At 33.9% G+C, this 23,507-nt stretch overlaps 1 protein-coding gene across 1 annotated transcript in view; it reads right to left on the bottom strand.

Annotated features, from left to right (window-relative positions):
* Nucleotides 1-23,507, bottom strand: part of LOC138308344 (IQCJ-SCHIP1 readthrough transcript protein-like) — a 103,054-nt gene that overhangs the window by 50,532 nt on the left and 29,015 nt on the right. The window contains 1 exon segment of the mRNA XM_069249337.1: nucleotides 10,981-12,127. Coding sequence (XP_069105438.1) covers nucleotides 10,981-12,127 — 1,147 coding nt within the window.

The following is a 23,507-nucleotide window of genomic DNA, read 5'->3' as shown; positions in this document are numbered from 1 at the left end:
AATTCCAAATTATCATTACCAGATAGAATTTTCGCAATTAGGTATGCTGACTGGTTCTAAAGAGAAACACGAATATTAATTCTTCCATAAAAATGACACCAAATGCCTCCATACAGATGACAAGCATATTGAAAATCCGACTCCTCTGGAAATACTGTAGGATAAGGGTTTAGAAATATTTTGAATACTTTCAATATTAATTAAACTGACTCCAGATCGCAGAGAATTTGACACTTTTCCTGCATGGCCAAGAACAATGAAAGTTGATCACACAGGAGAAATTGCCATGATATCCTAACAGGAAATCTGTTCACATTTGAAGCTCGGGAGAAAACCAAATGAGTCACCATCTTTATCTCCTGGAATGGCTGCAGTTCAATACTGCATCATGATTCATCCCAGTGAAACAGGTATAATAATCACCATCCAATACCAAAGTCTGTGTGAAATTTTTTATCCATTAATAACTTTTACTAAATCAATTAATTTTCCTATGAATATCACCATCACATTAGCGGTCCTTTATGTAGATTCTGAAATAGCAGATTTCGTTTTGACAATTCCCAGAAAATATTGCATAATCTTTGAGATATTATCGACAATAAACTATATTTAGAAAGTTTGAACCATGCACTGTCTAGGAAAAGTTATTATCCATTATGTTTTCATACAATTCCGCTGAAAACCTTAGCGGTACTGATCATGAGTTTACCATCTGTTGCAGCCTAACTTATGAAGATTATAGCGAATCTGTTGGTGATTTTGTCTGTCTCGCTGTCTAGGAAAATCATTGGTACTGATGTTCACCTATTGGCAGCGAGTTAATTGGGGAAAACACTATTACATCGTTGGCATGTGCAGAGCAATCGATAGGCACACAATTGTTGTTATATAAATTAGAATCAATATCGTATCCTGTGTTATAGTCGAACTTTTTATTTCAGATATATGCACAGGGATATACAGTCATAAACGTGACCATAAGTAAGGCTGAAACTGTCCAGATATCTATAGCTAATCTATTCCACACACAATTTAATGGCTGTCAGCAACAAATCATTACAGATGTACATTTGAACTTTACCTGAAGGACAAAGGTATTTTAATTGATTGTGAAACACTTCTATGGAATTATAACTAAGGATATTTAAACAAAATAATATCCAATAAGCTTTACTTTAACCAGCAAACAGAATGGGAGTTTTTGAGTCAGCATATTTACATTTCATTATGATAATTTACAAAGTAAAAGAAGGAGGAAAAAACAGATGGTAACAATTTTATACCCCTCACAAAATGGACTTTTTATGACTTTTTTAATAAAACAACAAATCGATGAAAATCAACAATAGTCTTAACCAGATTATCTCCCTTAAATTAATTATCCCCCTTCTTACAACAGATTTGGGGTCTGACTATGATAAATCAGAATGTATATGATATATCCAATATGCACGCTTTTCATACACAGAATCCTGCTGACTTATGCACTAACATGCCCACGGATAAGTCAGCTACTGCCAAAACTTACACCAAACGAAAATGACAAGAAAAGCTAGTTATATCCTTGTAACATAAAACAGCCTTTCTGCATCACTTCCTCTCACTCTTAAATACACAACCACTAAGCTGGGCTTCATTGTAAAGAATAATTATTCAGTACAGGATCAGATATCAATGAAATATGGCTCCTGTTTGACAAAACAAAGAGCAATTATCTCTGACAGAAATAAGAAGCAGACACTTTACGTGGCATTGTATTGTAAGCTGTTTAGTAACCAAGTAGTTTAGTGTTGCTGATGTTGAAGATTGGTATTTCTGAAATCTTTAAACACAACTACAGTCAAACCTGCCATAAAGGATACCTCTCTATAAAGGTCACATGCCAAGCATAAAGGACAGACTCATCATCCCCAGTTAAAGTGTAAGAATAGTGACCTCTGTATAAAGGACACCTGTCTATATTATAAAGGACATTTTTGCTATATCCATTTGGTGTCCTTTACAGACAGGTTTGACTGTATTGTTTTTCAATTAGAAACCAAATGTCATGTACAGATGTATTAGGTAAAATTTGATATATATATATATATTTTTAATTTAAATAAACAATATTAAATTCTATTATCTTCAATTAATAAAATTGTGCAATGCTCGACACATATTTTCCCAGCTTACTACAGGAATTAATTTGAGTTTTCTTATTTGAGTTTTCTTATTTTAATTTGTATTTTGATATTCTTTTTTTTTCTTTGCTGGTTTGAAAATATATTTGTTTTCCTATTTTCCAAATTGGCATGCCTCCTTAAAATGAACTTTGGTAAATAGAAAGGGGTTAAACAGGGTGGTTCAGTAATATATATGGTATTCTAATTCAAGCTGAACTTGGCACATGTACTGTCTGTGAAGCTATCAACAGGAAGTCTGAGATACTAAAACAACACTGGATTGTTTTAGTTTAAATCACTATACTTATCTGTCTAATAAGGGCTGGAAATAAGACAGACTGTCCAGAATCACTGAATCATAACTGCCTTCAAGATATCATTCTACTTTAACTAATAGTTCTGTTAGGGGCTAGGCTTCTGGCCATAAATATAATTGTTAATTATGAAGCACAGAAAGTAGACATCCATGTTACATTTAAAATGTTTCTATAGTGATAATGGTAATGTTCAGGTTATAGTTAAATCATTGATTTATGAATAACTTGGTTGATAAGCTGTAAAATTAATTTACACAGATTAAAATTCGACAAAAACACTACTATCATAGTCTAATATAATTTGGCATGCTTACAAATGCCTATGTCACTACATACAGCTAGGTACACTACATACAGCTAGGTATTAATTGAAAATTATGTGCATGCTAAATTAATCGTCTACTTTTAATAGATACATGAATATGGAATAAAGTTTCACTGAAATTTTCTGTTTAACGTTAATTCACACAAAGATTCAATAATTAATTTCAATGTAATTTGTAATCTTTATTTGGATTTGAAAATACATTTTAAACGATTGCTTCTCCATGTTTTTTGATTGTGAGTAAAAGCTCCTCATAATGTGTAAACCCCACTGTAGAGATAGGAACAAGCACCTGCCACTACAACATTAAATCAATTCATTAGTAAAATCAGAAACACATGGAAGCCTGATTGAAGATTTTAATCATCGGTCTTGGATTACACATCAAACAAAATGACAATCCAAACATAAAATGGTGCAAAAATGTGAAAGGTCACACCAGAAGGCCATTAACCTTTAACAAGATCTGCATGGCCTTGACCCACAGAAACCTGTATATGATAACAGGGAGGAAATGAGAGAGCCTTGATGCAGCCCCTTTGTGTTAATCAAACTCTCTAGTGCCCTCCAGGTCTCAAATTGTCTGGGTATTTTTAATTCCCACTCAGATTGGTTCCTGTACAGTGTCAGGAACTTGAAGTTATGGCTACTGGTAAAAACTCGACCTGCCAACCTTTTTATTTCTTAATTTTCTTTCATAGCAGTCTATAAAGTTACCTCCCCTTACTGTAAAGCTTGAATCAAGACAAATTAAGGAGCCAAACACTAAAACATTTAATTTGTTCTATAGACATTTATCAGAAATGTTCCTCAAACAATTGTTGTTCTTAAAAGAAAAAAGTCAAAGAGGTACATTTGATAAATTGGGTTAAAAATCCAGAGATAAAGAGGTTTGCACTGATATGTAAACATTTTAATTCAAATTTAAATGCAAACATTATTAAATAAAAAATTTCAAAATATCTTGCCAACGAGAATTTTTTTAAAAGAAATTTTGCTGAGTGTTCAAGAACTTAATTGAATTTGTACTGCAACACAACAGCATACTTTGATTTGTAAGATTGTGCACTAGCCGACTAGAGTCTGCAGCAGCTGAAACTCTGGGCTTCTAATCAAGACTTAATTGAACCATCCTGATGTCTACGTATACATTAACAACCTTCCAACTGTATGACACATCTGTCTGTGAACCTTTAATTCACTCGCCATGGTTACCAGTATACCTTTATATATTTGTTCTGTCAAAGGGCCACAAATTAGAATGTATCAAGATTATCTTCAGACAATTGCAAAAATCAATGGAAAAAAAAGTGAAAATACACGTTTTTCCTATATATTGCAGCATGCTTGATTTTTTTAAGTGCAGATTTAAATATCTTTACGAGATATATCATCAATACTCTTTGCAATCCTGTAAAACAAACATTTATCAAACTATGATTTACTTCAACCTCTATGTATTACTAAAAATATCAAAATCAGCTATTTTACTAGATGTTAAATCTAACTAACATCTCTAAAATTCAAACTAAATCTCTTTACATTTAATTTACAGCTTAGTCAGACTCTGAGATGAGAGACATATCCCTTGTCAAGGATGAGTAAGTGGTGACCTTGGATTGACCTTGACTCTGATTCATCACCAGGTTTGAATCACCCAGCATCTGTATCTACAGCGGTGTCATTATCTACAGGCATACTGCCAATAGTTAAAACAACAACATGCCCATAGGATTTCATTGACAAGAACTTGACAGCTGCAGGTAGTAGCACAGTTTTAAAACAATAAGTTTGTTTTCCCCTAGTGGACTACATCCACTTGAAATATCTACAAATCTCAATCAAGAAAGCCTATTTTACCCTAAACCAACCATATGGCATGTGATCAGAACTATTTTTTTATATCTCATCTTTTTGCTTTAGTGTCTGACCGGCTATATTTATCTTACTATCTCAATCTTTAAACTTTCTTCTTGCAATGTTGTCAGAGGAATCCATTTCCAGATTTACCATTTTATTTCAGGAATAATATCATCTGGTTTCAGAATTTTGCATTTGAGGTCAGTTTTTTTTGAAGGTCAAGGTAAACTAGACAATATGTTAACTAAATATATATCATTATTAAAAGACTTTATATGTAAAAATAAATTGTATACTTGAAAAGCTTGCAAAACAGATGGAATACAGAAACAGCTGCAATTAACATGAGAGAGTACCCCCAAAAGAAATATGGATGAGACAGGATAAGATGGCTACAGAAAAAGAGAGAATAATTTACTATGATCCCCCAACCTCTTCCCCCACAACATACACTATCACCGGTATTAGATGGCATATCATAGATTTCATCATCATATTTTTGTAAGACTAAATCAATCTCTTTAGTTTCTTTGATAGTCATTGGATAGCCCTATATTTTGAGTTCTGAAATATAAAACATAACTCTGGGTCTTTTTGTAAAGTTGACAATTTATTCCTGGTTCATGATCGTATAGTGTTCATATTCTTTCTCTCAATCAGTATATCCAATTTCTTGTAAGATTCGTTTCAAATCTCCGACTCTCTTTTCTCTCGTCCTGTCTCTCTCTGATGTCCGTCATTGGTCCAGTAGCTCTCTCCTAACCCCGTACTCTATTTATCCCCAAATTCCTACGATTCTGAGAAGACTGAAATGTCAGTTCTGAAATTGCTTCTAACGTTTTTATGAAGACCATCAGTAATATCTCTTGCCCATAATCTCAACATCATCGCCAGTAAAAAATCATCTGGGAAAAGCATGAAAAGTGGTTAATTTGGAAGGGTACAAGTCCCTCAGCTAGCGTACAAAGCGCCTGATTGGGCAAATCATCTGATTCACACGGTAACAAGCCCCAGGTAGTCGCTGATGTGCCAAATAACACTGTATTGATAGCTCCAACACATGATTTCTAGTTTGATAAGTTATGATGGCAACCTTACCAGTTGTCCTGATTACCAAGGTTTTTTCTGTTTTGCACACTTTGACCTATGGCGCCCTCTGATGTTCAAGTTGGCACCAAACCTGTGCCTGTAGTAAAGATAGACTCTTTGAAGTTTTATCCTTGTTTTTAAAATTCATCTTGTTTGGATGCAAAAGAAAATTTAGAAATATCTAGAATATGAACTTATGAATATATGGATGGAAGCTAACATACAATAGATCATAACTCCTTAGCGTTGCTTTGACAACTTTGATTTGTTTAGTGGATAATTTGTTTTTCCGTAGCCATACTGTTTAGACAACATGTATCAAGCGGGAAAAAAAATCAACCTAAAAATATCTGGTAGATATCTCTCTCCATGTGAATGGTAAACAGGATGTGATGGGACAGATGTTGGTATAAACACTATATGCTCCTCCATACATCAAGATTCCACATGCTGCTAGTTCAGCATTTTTAAACTAAATTTTTTCATTACCTTAATTTAATCACCTGAATTAGCTCTCAGTGAAATACACTGGTCGTACTCAGCTACTCCATCTTTTGGAAGATTAATCAAGGTATTTAGTGTCAGAATTTATCTCACATCTACCGTTTATCATGTTCACTGCCTTCAAATATCTGATAATCATACATATATAAATATGCTAATAAATGAAGACAGTTCATGGGGATATAACATTACAAAACAGTCAAACCTCGTACATATAGACAACCCTAGGGACATTGGAAAAGGGGTCTTTATACACAGATTAAGTCAGGGGTCTTATTAAACAGATGGTCTTTGTACATAGGTGGTTGCTAAGACAGGTTTTGCTAATACAAACCAACAAATTTATTACTTAGATTTTCTTAAGGTGACGCAGTTCAATAGTTCACAATGTATACTTTCTTTATTTTCATTACACAAAATATAAATTTCAACTCCATGGAAAGTGTATTTTGAAGGAAATCCACAAGGTCTGCAGCTGACTTCTTAATAATAATAGGAGATTGCATCAGTTCGTAGAAAGCAAAATTAATTACTGGGAAACTTGACAAAAAAATCATCAAGATTCCTGGAGATGATAACAAATGGTAATGTGATTCATTTTCAAGTAAAAGTTCATTATTACTGGGATTCCTTGGCAGGTTATCTCATCCACCCCTGCAGACACATTTCAACTCTTCTAAATCTAAAACTGGAACAGTTTATTATATAATTTCAGGGGTGAGTAATTAAATGTGCTGGTCAGGACATTTACAGGATACCATGATCAGTTTGTTTATCCTTGAATCAATAATTTGTCATCCTTTGTTAAATTGTGTTTCTATAATATTGGTAATTATCTTAGTAGAAGGAAACAAGTACAGATGTGACAGTTTATCACCGTATGTCACTATGATATGGACTCAACATTTGGTCCTTCTTCAGGTTTAAAATTGAGAAGCCATTTACTGTCTTTTTTTTTTTACTTTATCTACCAATATTCACTTTGTACGAAAATGTGTTCTACTTCATCAAATGATGTTCTTCCTGGCAGTATATGATATTATACTGGCCATGTCTCAGAAACTGTCAGAAAAACCTGTGCTTATTAAAATATTTCATTGTTTTTTCCAGTAGAAAATAAAGCACAGCCAGCAACCAGTGTGGTTTGCAGAGGAATGTAGCAGTGTTATGGTTTAGCGGGGTATTGATTTTAGCTCCATGTTGTTCTACAGAAATAAACAGGACAAAAATCAATATACCTTCAAAATGTATCCCAATGGTAAGTCCTAAAAACATCTATCACACCATCCCCAACCAGGGGGTGTTCAATCTAATCTCTCTACCATTTAAGGTAAATAGGCTTTCATAAACAAAATATTGCATCCTTCATCAGGCAAGCATAGTTAGAGTATAGATTGAGAGATTTCCGGGATTGTTAATTATTCAAAACACATCAATATGTCTTATTCTAGAAGCATTTCATGTGTAGCATTTTTTTTTCATTTCATACGTGGGAGTATCAATCTGTCACAAAATGTTAAACTCTAACATAATCAGTTACAAATTATTTAATGATTTGAGAAGATATATAATCACACATCCTAAGGCATCATAAAGATTAATACACACATGAAAGATTCTTCTTTGGAATTATCTCCCTTTTCAAATTTCAACAAGATTCATATCTATTTCTGAATTACGAAAGTATAAACGCTTTTCCATTAACATCGATGAGATTATCAAATAATATTTTTTAACACAATTAAAGATTTGGTCAGTATTTTTTTTTCCAACTGAGGTTTTTATTACTATAATTTAGAAGGAACCAGATTAGACAATTGCTGGTTTTGACAGGTTACACTGTAGCTGAGTACATCAATACAAAACGTACATTACACCATCTCAAACACAAGTTATCAGAGTTACCCCCCTTTCTTGTCAATGACACATATGACATCATAGGGACCTGGCATGTTCCAATCCACCCAAAAGGATGGCAACAACACTAATATTATTGCAATCACTTCATATTGTTAAAGAAAATAGAGCAAGCCATTGTCAAGGCAAATCAAAAGTAAAGTAATTTGTGAAGTCTCATTTCTTCAAGTCATTGGTAATGACACGTGCCATATCCCTGCGCATAAAAAATAAACAGAAGTCTCACCTGCAATACACGTTCCATAAATGGGGATACCATTATTTCCAGATATCATAACTCCATGTCCGACCAGACGTAGGATGTCCCTATAGATTTGCCCTATATCCCAGCCTGTTATGGGCAGTGTGATATAAATAGCTGTGCTATCCCCTGGAACAGTCAGCCATTCAGTGATAGTGACTATATCCAGCCTACACTCACTCAGCTTTCTCTCTTTGCTGATTATCTATTGGGTTTTACTTAATTAGTCCTCATGAATTCACCCTATTATGCTTCAGCTCAGCTAGGTCTCTAAAGACTGACCCAAACAGGGAAACAGATTAGCATTCCATCTGGTCGTAAATTCCCATCTTCTACTGACATCTTCGTGTTTATTTAATGACACAATAAAAAAGTCTTGTTCAGGCCCAATTTAATCATCAAGGATCTATGATACATATAATCCTAAACATCAACTTTATGTATAAATGCAAGGAGAGTTGTTTCAAGATTTATATATACCATGTATCATCACCAAAGATCTTCTGTTATAAAGTATACATAAACATTGAAACTGCATTATTGATCCAGCGAAATAAAATATACTGATTTCAGAGTTCTAAAGGCATTACATCTCATTCAATTAGAGAAATTGTATTCTAGACCAACACTTAACAGATCAGATCATGGTAGTTAGATATACAGATAGTGTAAGGAGAGAGTTACCTCCCTTTATACAACTATATAACATTATTCTGTGTAGACACTAAGAAAATCTAAATCTGGACAGAATGTTGGTTTGCTGTCCATTATTCCTCCTTATGACCTCTCAAATTGTAGATGTTACCTTTGAGTTTATATTATTTTGATTTTCACATAGGTTTCAGGTAATGCATACCTCACTGATTTCATAAATTGGTTTGAAAACATTGAATTACGATGTTTAGATTTGGTTTGGTGCAGACTGTTTGTGTTGGGTTTTTTTTATCCATCTTGTTCTCTCTCTCTTTTTGCTGAAGATATCCAGAAGAGATATTGACACTAACTTACCATATTTTACAACTTTAATATAAAAGAAATTGTAAAATCAAATACTATAAAAATTATTAACTAAGAACAGTCAAATTTTAACGCAAATGTGAAAAAAACTATGAATTATTATTTATATGGATATAAATTAGTCCCAAATAGTTTAATACTGGAAATACCATTTTACAAAATTTTGCTTTGTGAATGAATTTGTGCTTCAGATGACCTAAAAACTTATTTTTTTAACGATTATATATAAAATCACATTGATATACATATGAACCTTTTAAGTCAAATTAGCCTGACTGAGGACTTAATCTCATAAGATTGATTTTTGTAAGTTTTACCAATGTTTTTCTAAATCAGAAATAATAGCATTAAGATATATCATACCCTTATGAATTTTCAGCATGCCACTATGCTGCAATGCAGTATATTAATTTATAAAGCATGGTTGCAGTATGTGCTGTAATGAAGAATAGTAATGGACATCATGCTGCTTTCATGCTTCAATGTCTGCAGCATGATGCCAACATACACAACAGCATGTTTTCAGCATATGCTGCAAATGCATTATATGCTGTAAATTGGTATACACATGTAGTTTTTTTTTTTTTTTAGGTATTAAAAAAAAACACCAACAACACAGAAACTGAGTAACAGGTCTAGTGGAAAATTTTGATGTACATGAACATGATCTCATGTCTGACAGTTTTGAACGTCGGCTATAGATGTACATTCAGGAGTGGATAAAAGAAAAATGCTTTATTGATTATTACTGTTTGGTATAAGGATGGGCAGTCATTTTTTTTATAAGACTGATGGCTAAGTGCCAGTGGAGTGGGTGTTTGATGATCTGACGCAACATTCCATGTCAGAATCCATATATTGATTTACACTGCAGAAAATCGACTCCCACTTTATGAGCCTTTTTTTATTTCTCTCTCTTTCTCTCTCTCTGATTATGCAATAACCAGACACATAGGATTTGTCTCCCTTTAGTGAAATGAAGATTTTCAGGTACAGCAGTCAAAAATACAAGAGTTGTTTCCCCTTAACATGTAATTCAAACTCAAATAACTGTCCTGCATCACAGTAGTCCATCACTCTAATGTTTCAATGATACAGGTACTAGAATCTTGATCATCATATTTTGCATTTTTGAGGGGATAATGATCTTTTCAGAAACTGATGTATTACATATAAATTCCTCTTAGATATATGACTATTTCAAACAAGTTAACAGAAACCGCTTATAAACAGTAGATTATTAGACTTTCTGAAATAAATTTGTCTGAAAAAAAAAAGAATTAAAAAACTAAATATACAGTATAATCTGTCAAAACTGGACTATGTCTAATCAGATTTCTGTCTATTCCAACTTCCAATGTATAGCATTTTCTTCTTTATTATAATAATTGAAATCTGTATAATAAGAAAACCTGTCTATACTGATCAAATTTTCTGGTCCTGATGACATCATGTTTAGACAAGTTATACTGTAATAATTTTCTTAGACTGAGTATGGATTTAACATCAAATCCACAGTAAAAGTTGAATATATTTACTTACCAGTGGCTTGTGTTCGGGTTGCTTTGGTCTTTCTGGCTGATGTTGTAGTGACTGCTGTTGAAGAGTGACTTGTTCTAACTGTTGTCCAAGTATTTCCCAGTTCATCTGAGGTAAAGCTGTTTCTATATTATACACATCAAAATCACCTTCACCTTCATCATTATTTGAATTATCTCCCCTTTCATCTATATTATCTCCCTTGTAACTATTATCCTCTTCAGGGTCCCTGCTGCGTTTTGCAACTCTTCCCCCTAGAGAGGAAGAACTAGTTGTGAAGGAATTCGTAGTTTTTTGTGTAAGGTTATCATTTGAATTATTTGACTGTCTTGTTGTAGTTGGTGACCCGTAATCTGTTTCATCAACATTTCCATTATTAATATTACTGTTCAGATCTTTTGATATGAGATTATTCATGCCATTATTAAGTTGGACAAATGAGTCTGAGGGCTCACTCGGAGTATTCATTTCAGAGGAGAGTTGCGAGGTTGGTGCAGAACTAGTATCACTACAAGAACTCTCTGAATACTGTTGACCTTTATGAAGGTCAAAGGGTAAAATATCACAATTCACTTTTTTCAATTCTGCAAATTCCTGTGCAATGCTTAAAAAGTTAAGTTTTCTGATACGTCTGCTAAATTCCTCATCAGATTCAAACGGTTTTCTGACCACCTTGTTGGAAGCGTCTCTGGAAGAATTTGGAATGTTACCTTCAGCTAACTGATCCCGCTCAATAATAGTCACTTCACTATCAGCCAGGTCCTTTAAAGGAGCTGAAAACTCTGAATAGTCTGACGATAAAGAATCACTATCATGTTCATACCTAACCTTGTTTACCAGTCTGTGGGCAGGGGAGGCAAATCTAGGTCCGGGTGAGTACGCCTTCTCTTCTGAAGATCCCCGATTTTCCGTGAGATAATCCTTCTCTTCCGATGAGTCCCGTTTATCCGGATATTCCGTGCTAGACACATTCTCTAGGACAACATCCTCTCTCCGGGATAATCCATCCACATTTTGTTGTGTCATGGTCTGTTTCTCACTGCCATCATGCAATATTTTCAGCTCCTCAAGCTCTTCAGCAGAGTTTTCATCTGAGTCACTATCGACAATGTGTTTCCTTTTTGAGTATGATCTCCATGCTCTCTGAATACTAAAAGTAAAAAGAAAACAAAATTAAATATTTATCGTATATTTAGAAACAGCATTTAGCAAATCAAAACTTCATACATTACTCTTGAAATGCCAACATTAACAGCAATTTAACACCCCGTCATCGGCAGAATTGGAGACATGTACTGAAGAATGGATGAATAAACAAAATACCACAATTAAGTCGGCCCATCTGACAACATAGGTTTATTGACCAAAATCTGTCAACAGCTTGGGTTTCATAGTCTGAAAGTTCAACAAAGAGATACAACAGTTATCTCCCTTTATCCACAATAAACTGTGATCTAAAAGAGAGAAGATTTCTCTATCATAATCTGGATCACGATATTATATCCCAATTCTAGATATTCCTAGTCTGGATAGCAATATTCTATACATGTATCATCTAGATATACATACTCCTGATATGAAAATTTGAACAGTGGATACCCATACTATATATACCCATACCCTAAATACCCATATTCTATAAATACCCATACTATAGTTACCCATACTATAGATACCCATACTATAGTTACCCATACTATAGATACCCATACTATATACACCCATACCCTAGATACCCATTTTCTATAAACACCCATACTATATAGATACCCATACTTTATAGATACCCATTCTATATCAATAACATAATCTAGATACCCATACTATACCCATATTATATAGATACCCATACTATATAGATACCCATACTATATAGATACCCATACTATAGATACCCATACTATAGATACCCATACTATATAGATACCCATACTATAGTTACCCATACTATATAGATACCCATACTATAGATACACATACTATATAGATACCCATACTATAAATACCCATACTATATAGATACCCATACTATAGAGACCAATACTATATAGATACCCATACTATATAGATACCCATACTCTATAAATACCCCTACTATATAGATACCCATACTATATAGATACCCTATAGATACCCGTACTATATAGATACCCATACTATATATACCCATACTATATAGATACCCATACTATAAATACCCATACTATATAGATACCCATACTATATAGATACCCATACTATATAGATACCCATACTATATACCCATACTATTTCCATACTATAGATACCCATACTATATAGATACCCATACTATATAGATACCCATACTATATATAATACCCATACTATATAAGATACCCATACTATATAGATACCCATACTATATAGATACCCATACTCTACAAATACCCCTACTATATAGATACCCAATACTATATAGATACCCATACTATATAATACCCACATAATATAGATACCAAAACTATATAGATACCCATACTTTAGAGACCCATACTATATAGATACCCATACTATATAGATACCCATACTATATAGATACCCATACTATATAGATACCCATACTATATAGATACCTATACTATAGAAACCCATACTATATAGAGACCCATACTATATAGATACCAATGCTATATAGATACCCATACTATATAGATACCCATACTATAGATACCCATACTATAGAAACCCATACTATATATATACCCATACTATAGAGACCCTATACTATAGATACCCATACTTTAGAGACCCATACTATATATATACCCATACTATAGAGACCCATACTATATATATACCCATACTATATAGATACCCATACGATAGAGACCTATACTATAGATACCCATACTATAGAGACCTATACTATAGATACCCATACTATAGAGACCCATACTCTATAGATATTGATACTATATTGATACCCATACTATATAGATACCCATACTATATAGATACCCATACTATATAGATACCCATACTATATAGATACCCATACTATATAGATACCCCATACTATATAGATACCCATACTCTATAAATACCCATACTATATAGATACCCATACTATATAGATACCCATACTATATAGATACCCCTACTATATAGATACCCATACTATATAGATACCCATACTATATAGATACCCATACTATAAGATACCCATACTATATAGATACCCATACTATAGATACCCATACTATATAGATACCCATACTATATAGATACCCATACTATATAGATACCCATACTATATAGATACCCATACTATATAGATACCCATACTATATAGATACCCATACTATATAGATACCCATACTCTATAGATACCCATACTATATAGATACCCATACTATATAGATACCCATACTATATAGATACCCATACTATATAGATACCCATACTATAGATACCCATACTATATAGATACCCATACTATATAGATACCCATACTATATAGATACCCATACTATATAGATACCCATACTATATAGATACCCATACTATATAGATACCCATACTATATAGATACCCATACTATATAGATAACTGTACTATATATTACCCATACTATATAGATACCCATACTATATAGATACCCATACTATATATATACCCATACTATAGATACCCATACTATATAGATATTGATACTAATAGATACCCATACTATATAGATACCCATACTATATAGATACCCATACTATAGATACCCATACTATAGAGATACCCATACTATATAGATACCCATACTATATAATATACCATACCTATATAGATACCCATACTATATAGATACCCATACTATATAGATACCCATACTATAGAGATACCCATACTATATAGATACCCATACTCTATAGATACCCATACTATATATATAACCATACTATATAGATACCCATACTATATAGATACCCATACTGTATAGATACCCATACTATAGAGACCCATACTATATAGATACCCATACTATATAGATACCCATACTATATATATACCCATACTATATAGATACCCATACTCTATAGATATTGATACTATATTGATACCCATACTATATAAATACCCATACTATATAGATACCCCATACTATATATAGAGACCCATACTATATAGATACCCATACTATATAGATACCCATACTATAGAGACCCATACTATATAGATACCCATACTATATAGATACCCATACTATATAGATATGATACTATATAGATACCCATACTATATAAATACCCATACTATACTATAGATACCCATACTATATAGATACCATACTATATAGATACCCATACCCAATAGATACCCATACTATATAGATACCCATACTATAGAGATACCAATACTATAGATACCCATACTATATGATACCAATACTATATAGATACCCATACTATATAGATACCAATACTATATAGATACCCATACTATATAGATACCATACTATCATACTATATACCCATACTATAGAGACCCATACTATATAGATACCCATACTATATAGATACCCATACTATATAGATACCCATACTATATATATACCCATACTATAGATACCCATACTCTATAGATATTGATACTATATTGATACCCATACTATATAGATACCCATACTATATACATATATACCCATACTATATAGATAACCATACGATATAGTTAGCCATACTGTATAGATACCCATACTATAGATACCCATACTATATAGATACCCATACTATATAGATACCCATACTATATAGATACCCATACTATATAGATACCCATACTATATAGATACCCATACTATATAGATACCCATACTATATAGATACCTATACTATATAGATACCCATACTATACAGAACTATATTATATAGATACCCATACTATAGATACCCATACTATAGAAACCCATAATATATAGATACCAGTAATATATAGATACCCATACTCTATAGATAACTGTACTATATAGATACCTGTACTTTATAGATACCCATACTATAGATACCCATACTCTATAGATACTCGTACTTTTTAGATATCCATACTATAGATAATCATACTCTATTACCCAAAGTTTGAATACCATGTATGTACAGTTACCAATCTATCATTCCATCAATGTAATACATAAATAACAGTATATATCTACTGTATCAACACATGACTGTCACATATCAACCCTACATTTGTATGACATACATTGATTATCCATAAAAGTACAAGATGGCACAGAAAAGTTAATAAAAATGTGTCACAAGTGTAACAAACTAATGACATAGACAGACATTATAACAGAAATGTCACAAACCAATTGGTCGGTCTAGAAGTAAGGTCCTTGGCCTCCATTTCTACACATGTGAGTAGCCAGCCCTCTGTACACCATGATAATTATAACACACTAGCTTTCCTAGAACAGCCAGGGATGACTCATCCCCTGTCTAACGGAATTCACTCCTGAATTCCGCCTGTTGCCTAGGAAACAATATCCAACATGGAGAGCTTCCATAAAATTTTATTCCAATATAAGATCAAATTAGCTCTAAGTAAGTTTTTTTTTTAATTTCCTTTTCACCTAAATGAGTATATATATGTACAGGTTCAGACTGATAGATCATGCTGCACTGTGTTTTATGGAAATCCAATTTGACCTTTCATGACCTTTTGATCACTAACTCATTAGCTTTCTCTCGGGTATTAGAAATCTCTTTATACGTTATTCTGATGGTGTTATAAATAGTGAATATTTAGGGTAATGAAGTTTAGTAGTCTGAGACACATAAGCCCACATCATGTGTTAATGCAAAATTTTGGGAAATATCCAAATATTTCACCTCAAAGCCTTCCTACTTTATTTTGCTATACAAACAAGCAATAAGAACTAGTATAAGCAATAACTAAATAATGATGACCTGACTGCAACCTCATTTCTTTAAGGATATTTTTTATTGGCAGCCAGTAAATAATTTTAAGAAAGGCACCAGGAAATAATTTTTGAAAAAAAAACTACATAAAAGCCTCTGATTAGAAAAGAAGATGGTTACTAACATTCCCAACAACTATACCCTTCAACTTTCAGATCACACAATATCTTAATTTTTACCAATCAGAAGCACTACTTTCATTGAAATTTTTCCAGTAGCTTAGGAGAAAGTCGTACACAGAAAATTTGCAGATGACAGACATCAAGCCGAGTGCTTCGTGTATAACCCACACTACCAAAGGTACAATGAAACACAGTGAGCTGTTGGTATCACCACTCCCTCTATAACGGACTGGAGAGGGACAGCAAAAAGAAAAGTAATCTCCATGAAAATCTACACATATTGACAACAGATAACAGAATTATGTATATCAATTAATGCTGTAACCTGTACAGGTAACACTGTAACGTCATCACTGATCATCACTTATCGTTAAGTCAGCATTACACATAGACTAGCAGCTGTAACAGATCTATTGGTTTTCTGTTTAATCAGGTGTCAATATCGAGGACAGCTGAATTAACAATATGCCATTCCTTGCCAACTTTACTTTTAAGTAACTTACTTGCTGGTCGGCATTCAAAAATTTAATTTAATTCGGACATTTAATTATGTTAAAAGAATAAAAAGTAAAGAAATGGTCTTCATTTTTTCAACTTAAAAAAAATCAATGAAAAGTGCAAAGTATCATCAACTTTCAAAGTGCAGTGCATTAAAAGCAATATAAGATTATGATTTGTTATCCAATATCTATTTTCTGAATTTTTCTTCTTACTTTTCTTTCTCTCTATTTTTGTTTTCAGATTTTAACTTTTGCAATTTCTCATATTATAGAATTGATACTATTTACAAGAAATTAAGTTCATTTAAATAAAATACATACAGCAGTATTCTAAATGAAAGGATGACTGTTGAAGTTTTTTATCCACAGGGCTACTAATTGACCGACCATGCCATTTTCACATTTCTGATATTGATTTGTCCTTTCCAATGGAGAACAAATTCAGATCAATGGCCACCAATGGGATACAATCTATATTAATCGAAACAGGAATTGGAATACATCCTTTTTCTGATCCAATCATAAAAGAAGTGACAAACGATAATTATTGATCAATTTTTATATTATAATGCAACAAATAACAGGTCATTGTATCAGTGTCTGATTTTGAATGATAAAAACTCATTGGAGCCATTTCCTGTTGTTGGGTTGATAGAAACTAAATGGTAATTATATGGGTAATTGAATGGACTAGGCTTAACTAGGTCACCCAGGCTGACACCAGCCATTAGTAATAACCAATGACTAATGATATTATCGATGCACACAAAACAGTAACAGCAATCAAAATACATTCTGATTGTGCCAATAAATATTTAATTGTGATGCGGAAATTGAGGTGAATGAAATATCACCATAATCAGGTCAATAGTAATAGCTCTTTAAACTTTACTTCAGAAAACTTAATGGTTGGCCACGCTAGTTCTGGATTTTCATTTCAACATTCTTCCAAGAACAGTCGCTTCCAATTAAATGGTATCATGACTACAAAACAATGCTTACATGGATGATGATGATATTACTTAATCCTCCAAATCAATTTCAATTTAATTCAAAATATTGTATTGATCAACACAAGGATTGGATAACAGGCAGTGCCTATATTGATTCTTTCCAAAATCAATTATAGGGAGGATTGAATTTAAAGAATTAGTGTTTGTATTAACGCTGTTTAACGCTGTCCCTATAGTCTTACTGAGAACGAAAACTGAAAAGGCTTATATTTTTTGCAACAATTAAGCCCCTTCAAATTATACAAAGGAAACCCATTTTATCTACATCAAAGTCCTAAAGCCATTCCAGTAAATGGGTTGCACTTATAGAAGGATTTGGACAGTAATACCACTCGGCTGATCTCCAGTAGTAAATGGATCCAAACTTCCCATTACACTAATACAGACAGACCAGCAAACGGATGGCCAAGTATTTATACTAATACACATATATAGCTCACAAATTGTTCTCTACAGAGAGTCTTCAGTGTTTCTACCAATGTTCCTCAATTTGTTATTTACCAACGAACCATGATAAAATAGCAATGTCTGTATATATGCTGTGTCTATACGATGTTAAGACAGGATGTAAAGGTACTCATGCAGAATTGGGTACCTGGTAATACTACCTCCACCCACCCCCACCCCCACCCCCACCCTTAATAACAAATTAATACTTCATTGAGATCAGGAGTGCAAGACCTGTGTATCAACACCACATAGCAATCTAACAATGGACTTCAACCAGCTATCCATTGTCTGAACTTTCAAAGGGTACAAGCAGCCAGAGCTGCCATTTAGGCAGAAACAGCTTTAAAACAGCTTTACATATGTTGAATTTCTTTGACATGTCTACATACTGTGAGTGCTATAGGAATTAGTGAACCTTGAAGGGTGACTTTCTAACTAGTCTACTTCTGAGGGATATCTATATATACAGCACATGTAAACACCTCATTGTCATTAATTCTTATGTCCAATTAAGCAATTATAGGGTTTATGTTAAGGAGATAAGGAATGTGGACCAGGATACTGAGAACACCTACTGCTACAACATCTGGTTCTCCACATGTACTATTACAGAGCTTATCTAACATCCACATTTCTCCATCTCCTCACTGTCCCATTATTGTTAGTATATCTATATCTCCAGCTCTAACATCTTCCTATTCCCACTTATGCCCCCTCCCCATCCTATAACCTCCCTGGGTGTAGATAACTTAACACCCCCACCCTCACCCTCTCTACCCTACACTAAAGTTCTATCTATACATCTCTCAGGCTCTATTTCTCTACCTCGTAAAATATCATTCTTACTATACCCCTTCTACCCAATACCCATGTCCCGGGCCTTCCATATCTACATCAGTTAATAAGTCCATCACTTGTTGATCAGTCTGCTCACCCCATCCCCACCCCCACCGGTCTCTTCCTTCTACACCAGTACAAAGTGCCCCCCCCCCCTGTATTCTTACCACCCTAACACTACAAATTATACCTGTATACATCTATCTTACTTCTTATACTTACATCTTATTCTTCCCATGCCCATTCTACATGTACCCATTCCTTCCATATCTATACACAGATCAGCATAAAGCCATCACTTCTATCCCAGCAGTATAATCTGCTGTTGATACACCCCCTCCCCCCCCTCCCTCTAAGTTTACATCAGCACACATGTACTATAAACACACCAGGAGACTGGTACCAAAGATATAATATCTCTACCAAATCATTCCTAGCCTTCAGGTATCATATCCAATATTTATATTCCAAGACTTTGTCCTTCAATGTAACAAGTGGTTCTCACAAAGCTGACTAAGAAATGGGGTGGGGGCTATATTGGTGATATAAGTTTTACTAATTTGACTACCCAGTTGTAGACTGGCTGTCAGACCCGGAGTTAATGACAGGAATTTCTCAAAAGAATTCCAATATCTCAGAAGAATTCTTATACAAGATCATCTTTCCCTGGTTTGAAAAAACTTAAGACTAAAGTTATATGTCGTAGAGACAAGACAAAAGTAATCAGGCTAAATTTTAGTGATGTTTTAACACTCTATAGACTGCAAGCCAGTCAACCAAATGTTGATGTAGCTAAACAATTTACAAAAAGGACTAACTTATACTGATCTTACCTGTTACTCTCCATGGTCATATTGACTGATAGTCCTAAATATAATCCTTGAATACTCAAATGTACCAGGTAATCACTTTTAGCTTGGTAATCCAAAATCTATTGCAATTTTGGAGAGATAACAAAGTGAGTTAACACATAGTATTTACATTGATTAACTTTGTAGTATTTACACAGGTAATCCTTCACACAGGTAAATGTTTCAGAGTTATCCTACAGGTAATCCTTTGCAGTGATTTGTTTGGTACACTTCACACAGGTAAATGTTTCAGAGTTATCATACAGGTAATCCTGTGTAGTGATATGTTTGGGTTACACTTCCACAGGTAAATGTTTCAGAGTTATCATACAGGTAATCAGGTACCCTTCCCTTGATATTCGTACAGGTTTCCTTTCCTGTATTTCTAGAGGAAATCCTTTTTAGAATTTTTAGCAATTCCAATTAAGTAGCTGACTGAGGTGACTCCACGTGGTAATCAATACATTGATGAGGCACACAAAACTATATTTCTTATCCTTGGATGATATAGGCCATCTGTATCTAGTATGCCCAGCAAGTAATCACTGTATAGTTAGGAGTCCTTGACTTCTAATGGCATATTAAGGTAATTAGTCCATTAGACCATCATCATCATCATCAGGCAGCCTGACTTACCACACCAGTCTGACAGTACACACCACCAGTCTCCCTGCTATAGGACAGGTACAGTAGTATTACTCACCATCAGCTCACTGACACCACAGCTACTGTAGCTGTAAACTATGTCATCACACTTATTGACAGAACTTATCACTGTGTAGACACTTCCTGGCCTCACATGACCTCACACATAGCTCCTGTGACCTCCCCACTAGGACTACCTGACCTCACATGACCTCTTACAAGAACTCCTCTGATCTCCTGACCTCTTTTGACCTCATACATGAACTTCTTTGACCTCTTGATCTCAGAAGACTTCAGACTAGATCTCCTGTAACCTCCTGACACCCAATGACCTCACAAACGAACTCATGACCTCCAGATTTTATAAAACCTAACTCCTACTACCTTAAAAACTAACTATCCTCCAACTTTGACCTTCAAAATTTACTCTATTGACCCCCTTCACCTATTTGACTTCAGATGTCGATGTCATTGGATCTTTATGACCTCCTAAATAATCTGCTGCAACTTTACATGAAAACCAGGTATATTACCTCCTGATTTCCTGATAATTTTTATGACCTTCAAACCACTAATATTTAACACTTATATATGGCCTTCTGACCTCTACTGACCCCTTAACTTCTAATCTGAATTATTTCTTCTTATGTCACAACATTATCTTGTATCAGAAGTGTGAGTGGCAGGGATAGTTTGTGTAGTGTGAGGGATGCTGATGGAGAATGTCAGGAATGCTGATGCACACTCCCCATCAGTATGGTACAGATGCTGTCAGATCAGCCGCGAACAGATCAATACAATGATTTGTCAGAGAATATTGATGATTTACAGGTCGAGAGTAACAATTCAATAGTCTCCACAGCCTTGGGGTAGTACACAATGTGTATCTGTACACTAAGACAATGTTTACTACTGGTAGATCATCGGGTGACAGTATTACTTGATTACAGTTTGAATTAAATACCTTAATCATTTAAATTATAGAACCACCTGCTGTAGTAACCACCTCTGTATAAAGACTACCTGCTTAATAAGACCACTTTTTAGGGTCCTAACTAACCAATGCAAACATACATCATGTACTTCAACCTGTCTATAAAGACCACCTGGCTATAAAAAACATTTTTCTGTGATGCTTTGGTGGTCTTATAGGCAGCTTAACTAATGTACTGTGCGTGGAGCTGCATAAGAATCATAATTCTGTAAAATGTATTGACTTCCAATCCTCCAGCAAGGGGCCACGGTGGCAAAGTGGTTAAGATGTCCCCACATATTACTACAAGCCCTCTATCTCTGCATATGGTGTTTTGGGGGATAACTATGGTATATATAAACAGGCTTCATCAATTCATTTGTCAATTTCCACTAGAATTGGCGGCAGTCAAGCTCTAGTTTTATGTATACAATGGACACCAACAACATATAAATACCAATAAACACTTAATGACGGCATGTTACACAGTACAGCGTAATACCACAACACTCGAGAGGAATGTCTCCTTTACTTTACCTCAGGGACTCACATGTTAGCTATCATCAACGATTCTGGAGTCATTCCCAGTCTACAGTGCATACTGTCTGAATATCCAGACATCAGCCAAATACTCTTCCCAATAAAGGTGGAAAATTGGCATCAAATAATTAATAAAGGGCAACAACTCTTGTCTATATCAAACAATAACCCAATTTTGACATTCAAACCTCAATTGGTTTTTTTAACTCTTGCACACAAATTATGATGTAAACGATACGTTGATATCAAACAATATAAACATAGTTCAAAGAGCCAAAACTTTTTTCTAGAGTAACTATAGTAACCTAATTTTGGTTTTGAAACATCAGAAAGAAAACATTTTCCTAAATTTTCCTATTTTTCAAAGGGACCAATAACCAGACAACTTTCTTTTTTTCAGAACAATTTAGTCACTCAGGATAGAAAATAACAAAATTCTTCATTCAGTTTATTTATGTCCAAGCTTGAGATTTTTCAAACTATTTTCTTTTCAATTGATAATGAATATAATGGGAATAATTCACGTACCACGTGATATTCGATAATGTTTCTGTGGGACTATTATATCAATTGGTGATAGAATGACGTCATACGATGACGTTTCAGCGGGAAGATAACAAAGAGTGACGTTCCATCACCATTGGAGATACTAGTACCCCACAAACG

This window comes from Argopecten irradians, chromosome 14, assembly GCF_041381155.1.
Source record: "Argopecten irradians isolate NY chromosome 14, Ai_NY, whole genome shotgun sequence".
In the NCBI taxonomy this organism is placed as follows: Eukaryota; Metazoa; Mollusca; class Bivalvia; order Pectinida; family Pectinidae; genus Argopecten; species Argopecten irradians.
Note: the sequence above shows the minus strand (reverse complement) of the source record. Positions and strands in the feature narration are given on the sequence as shown.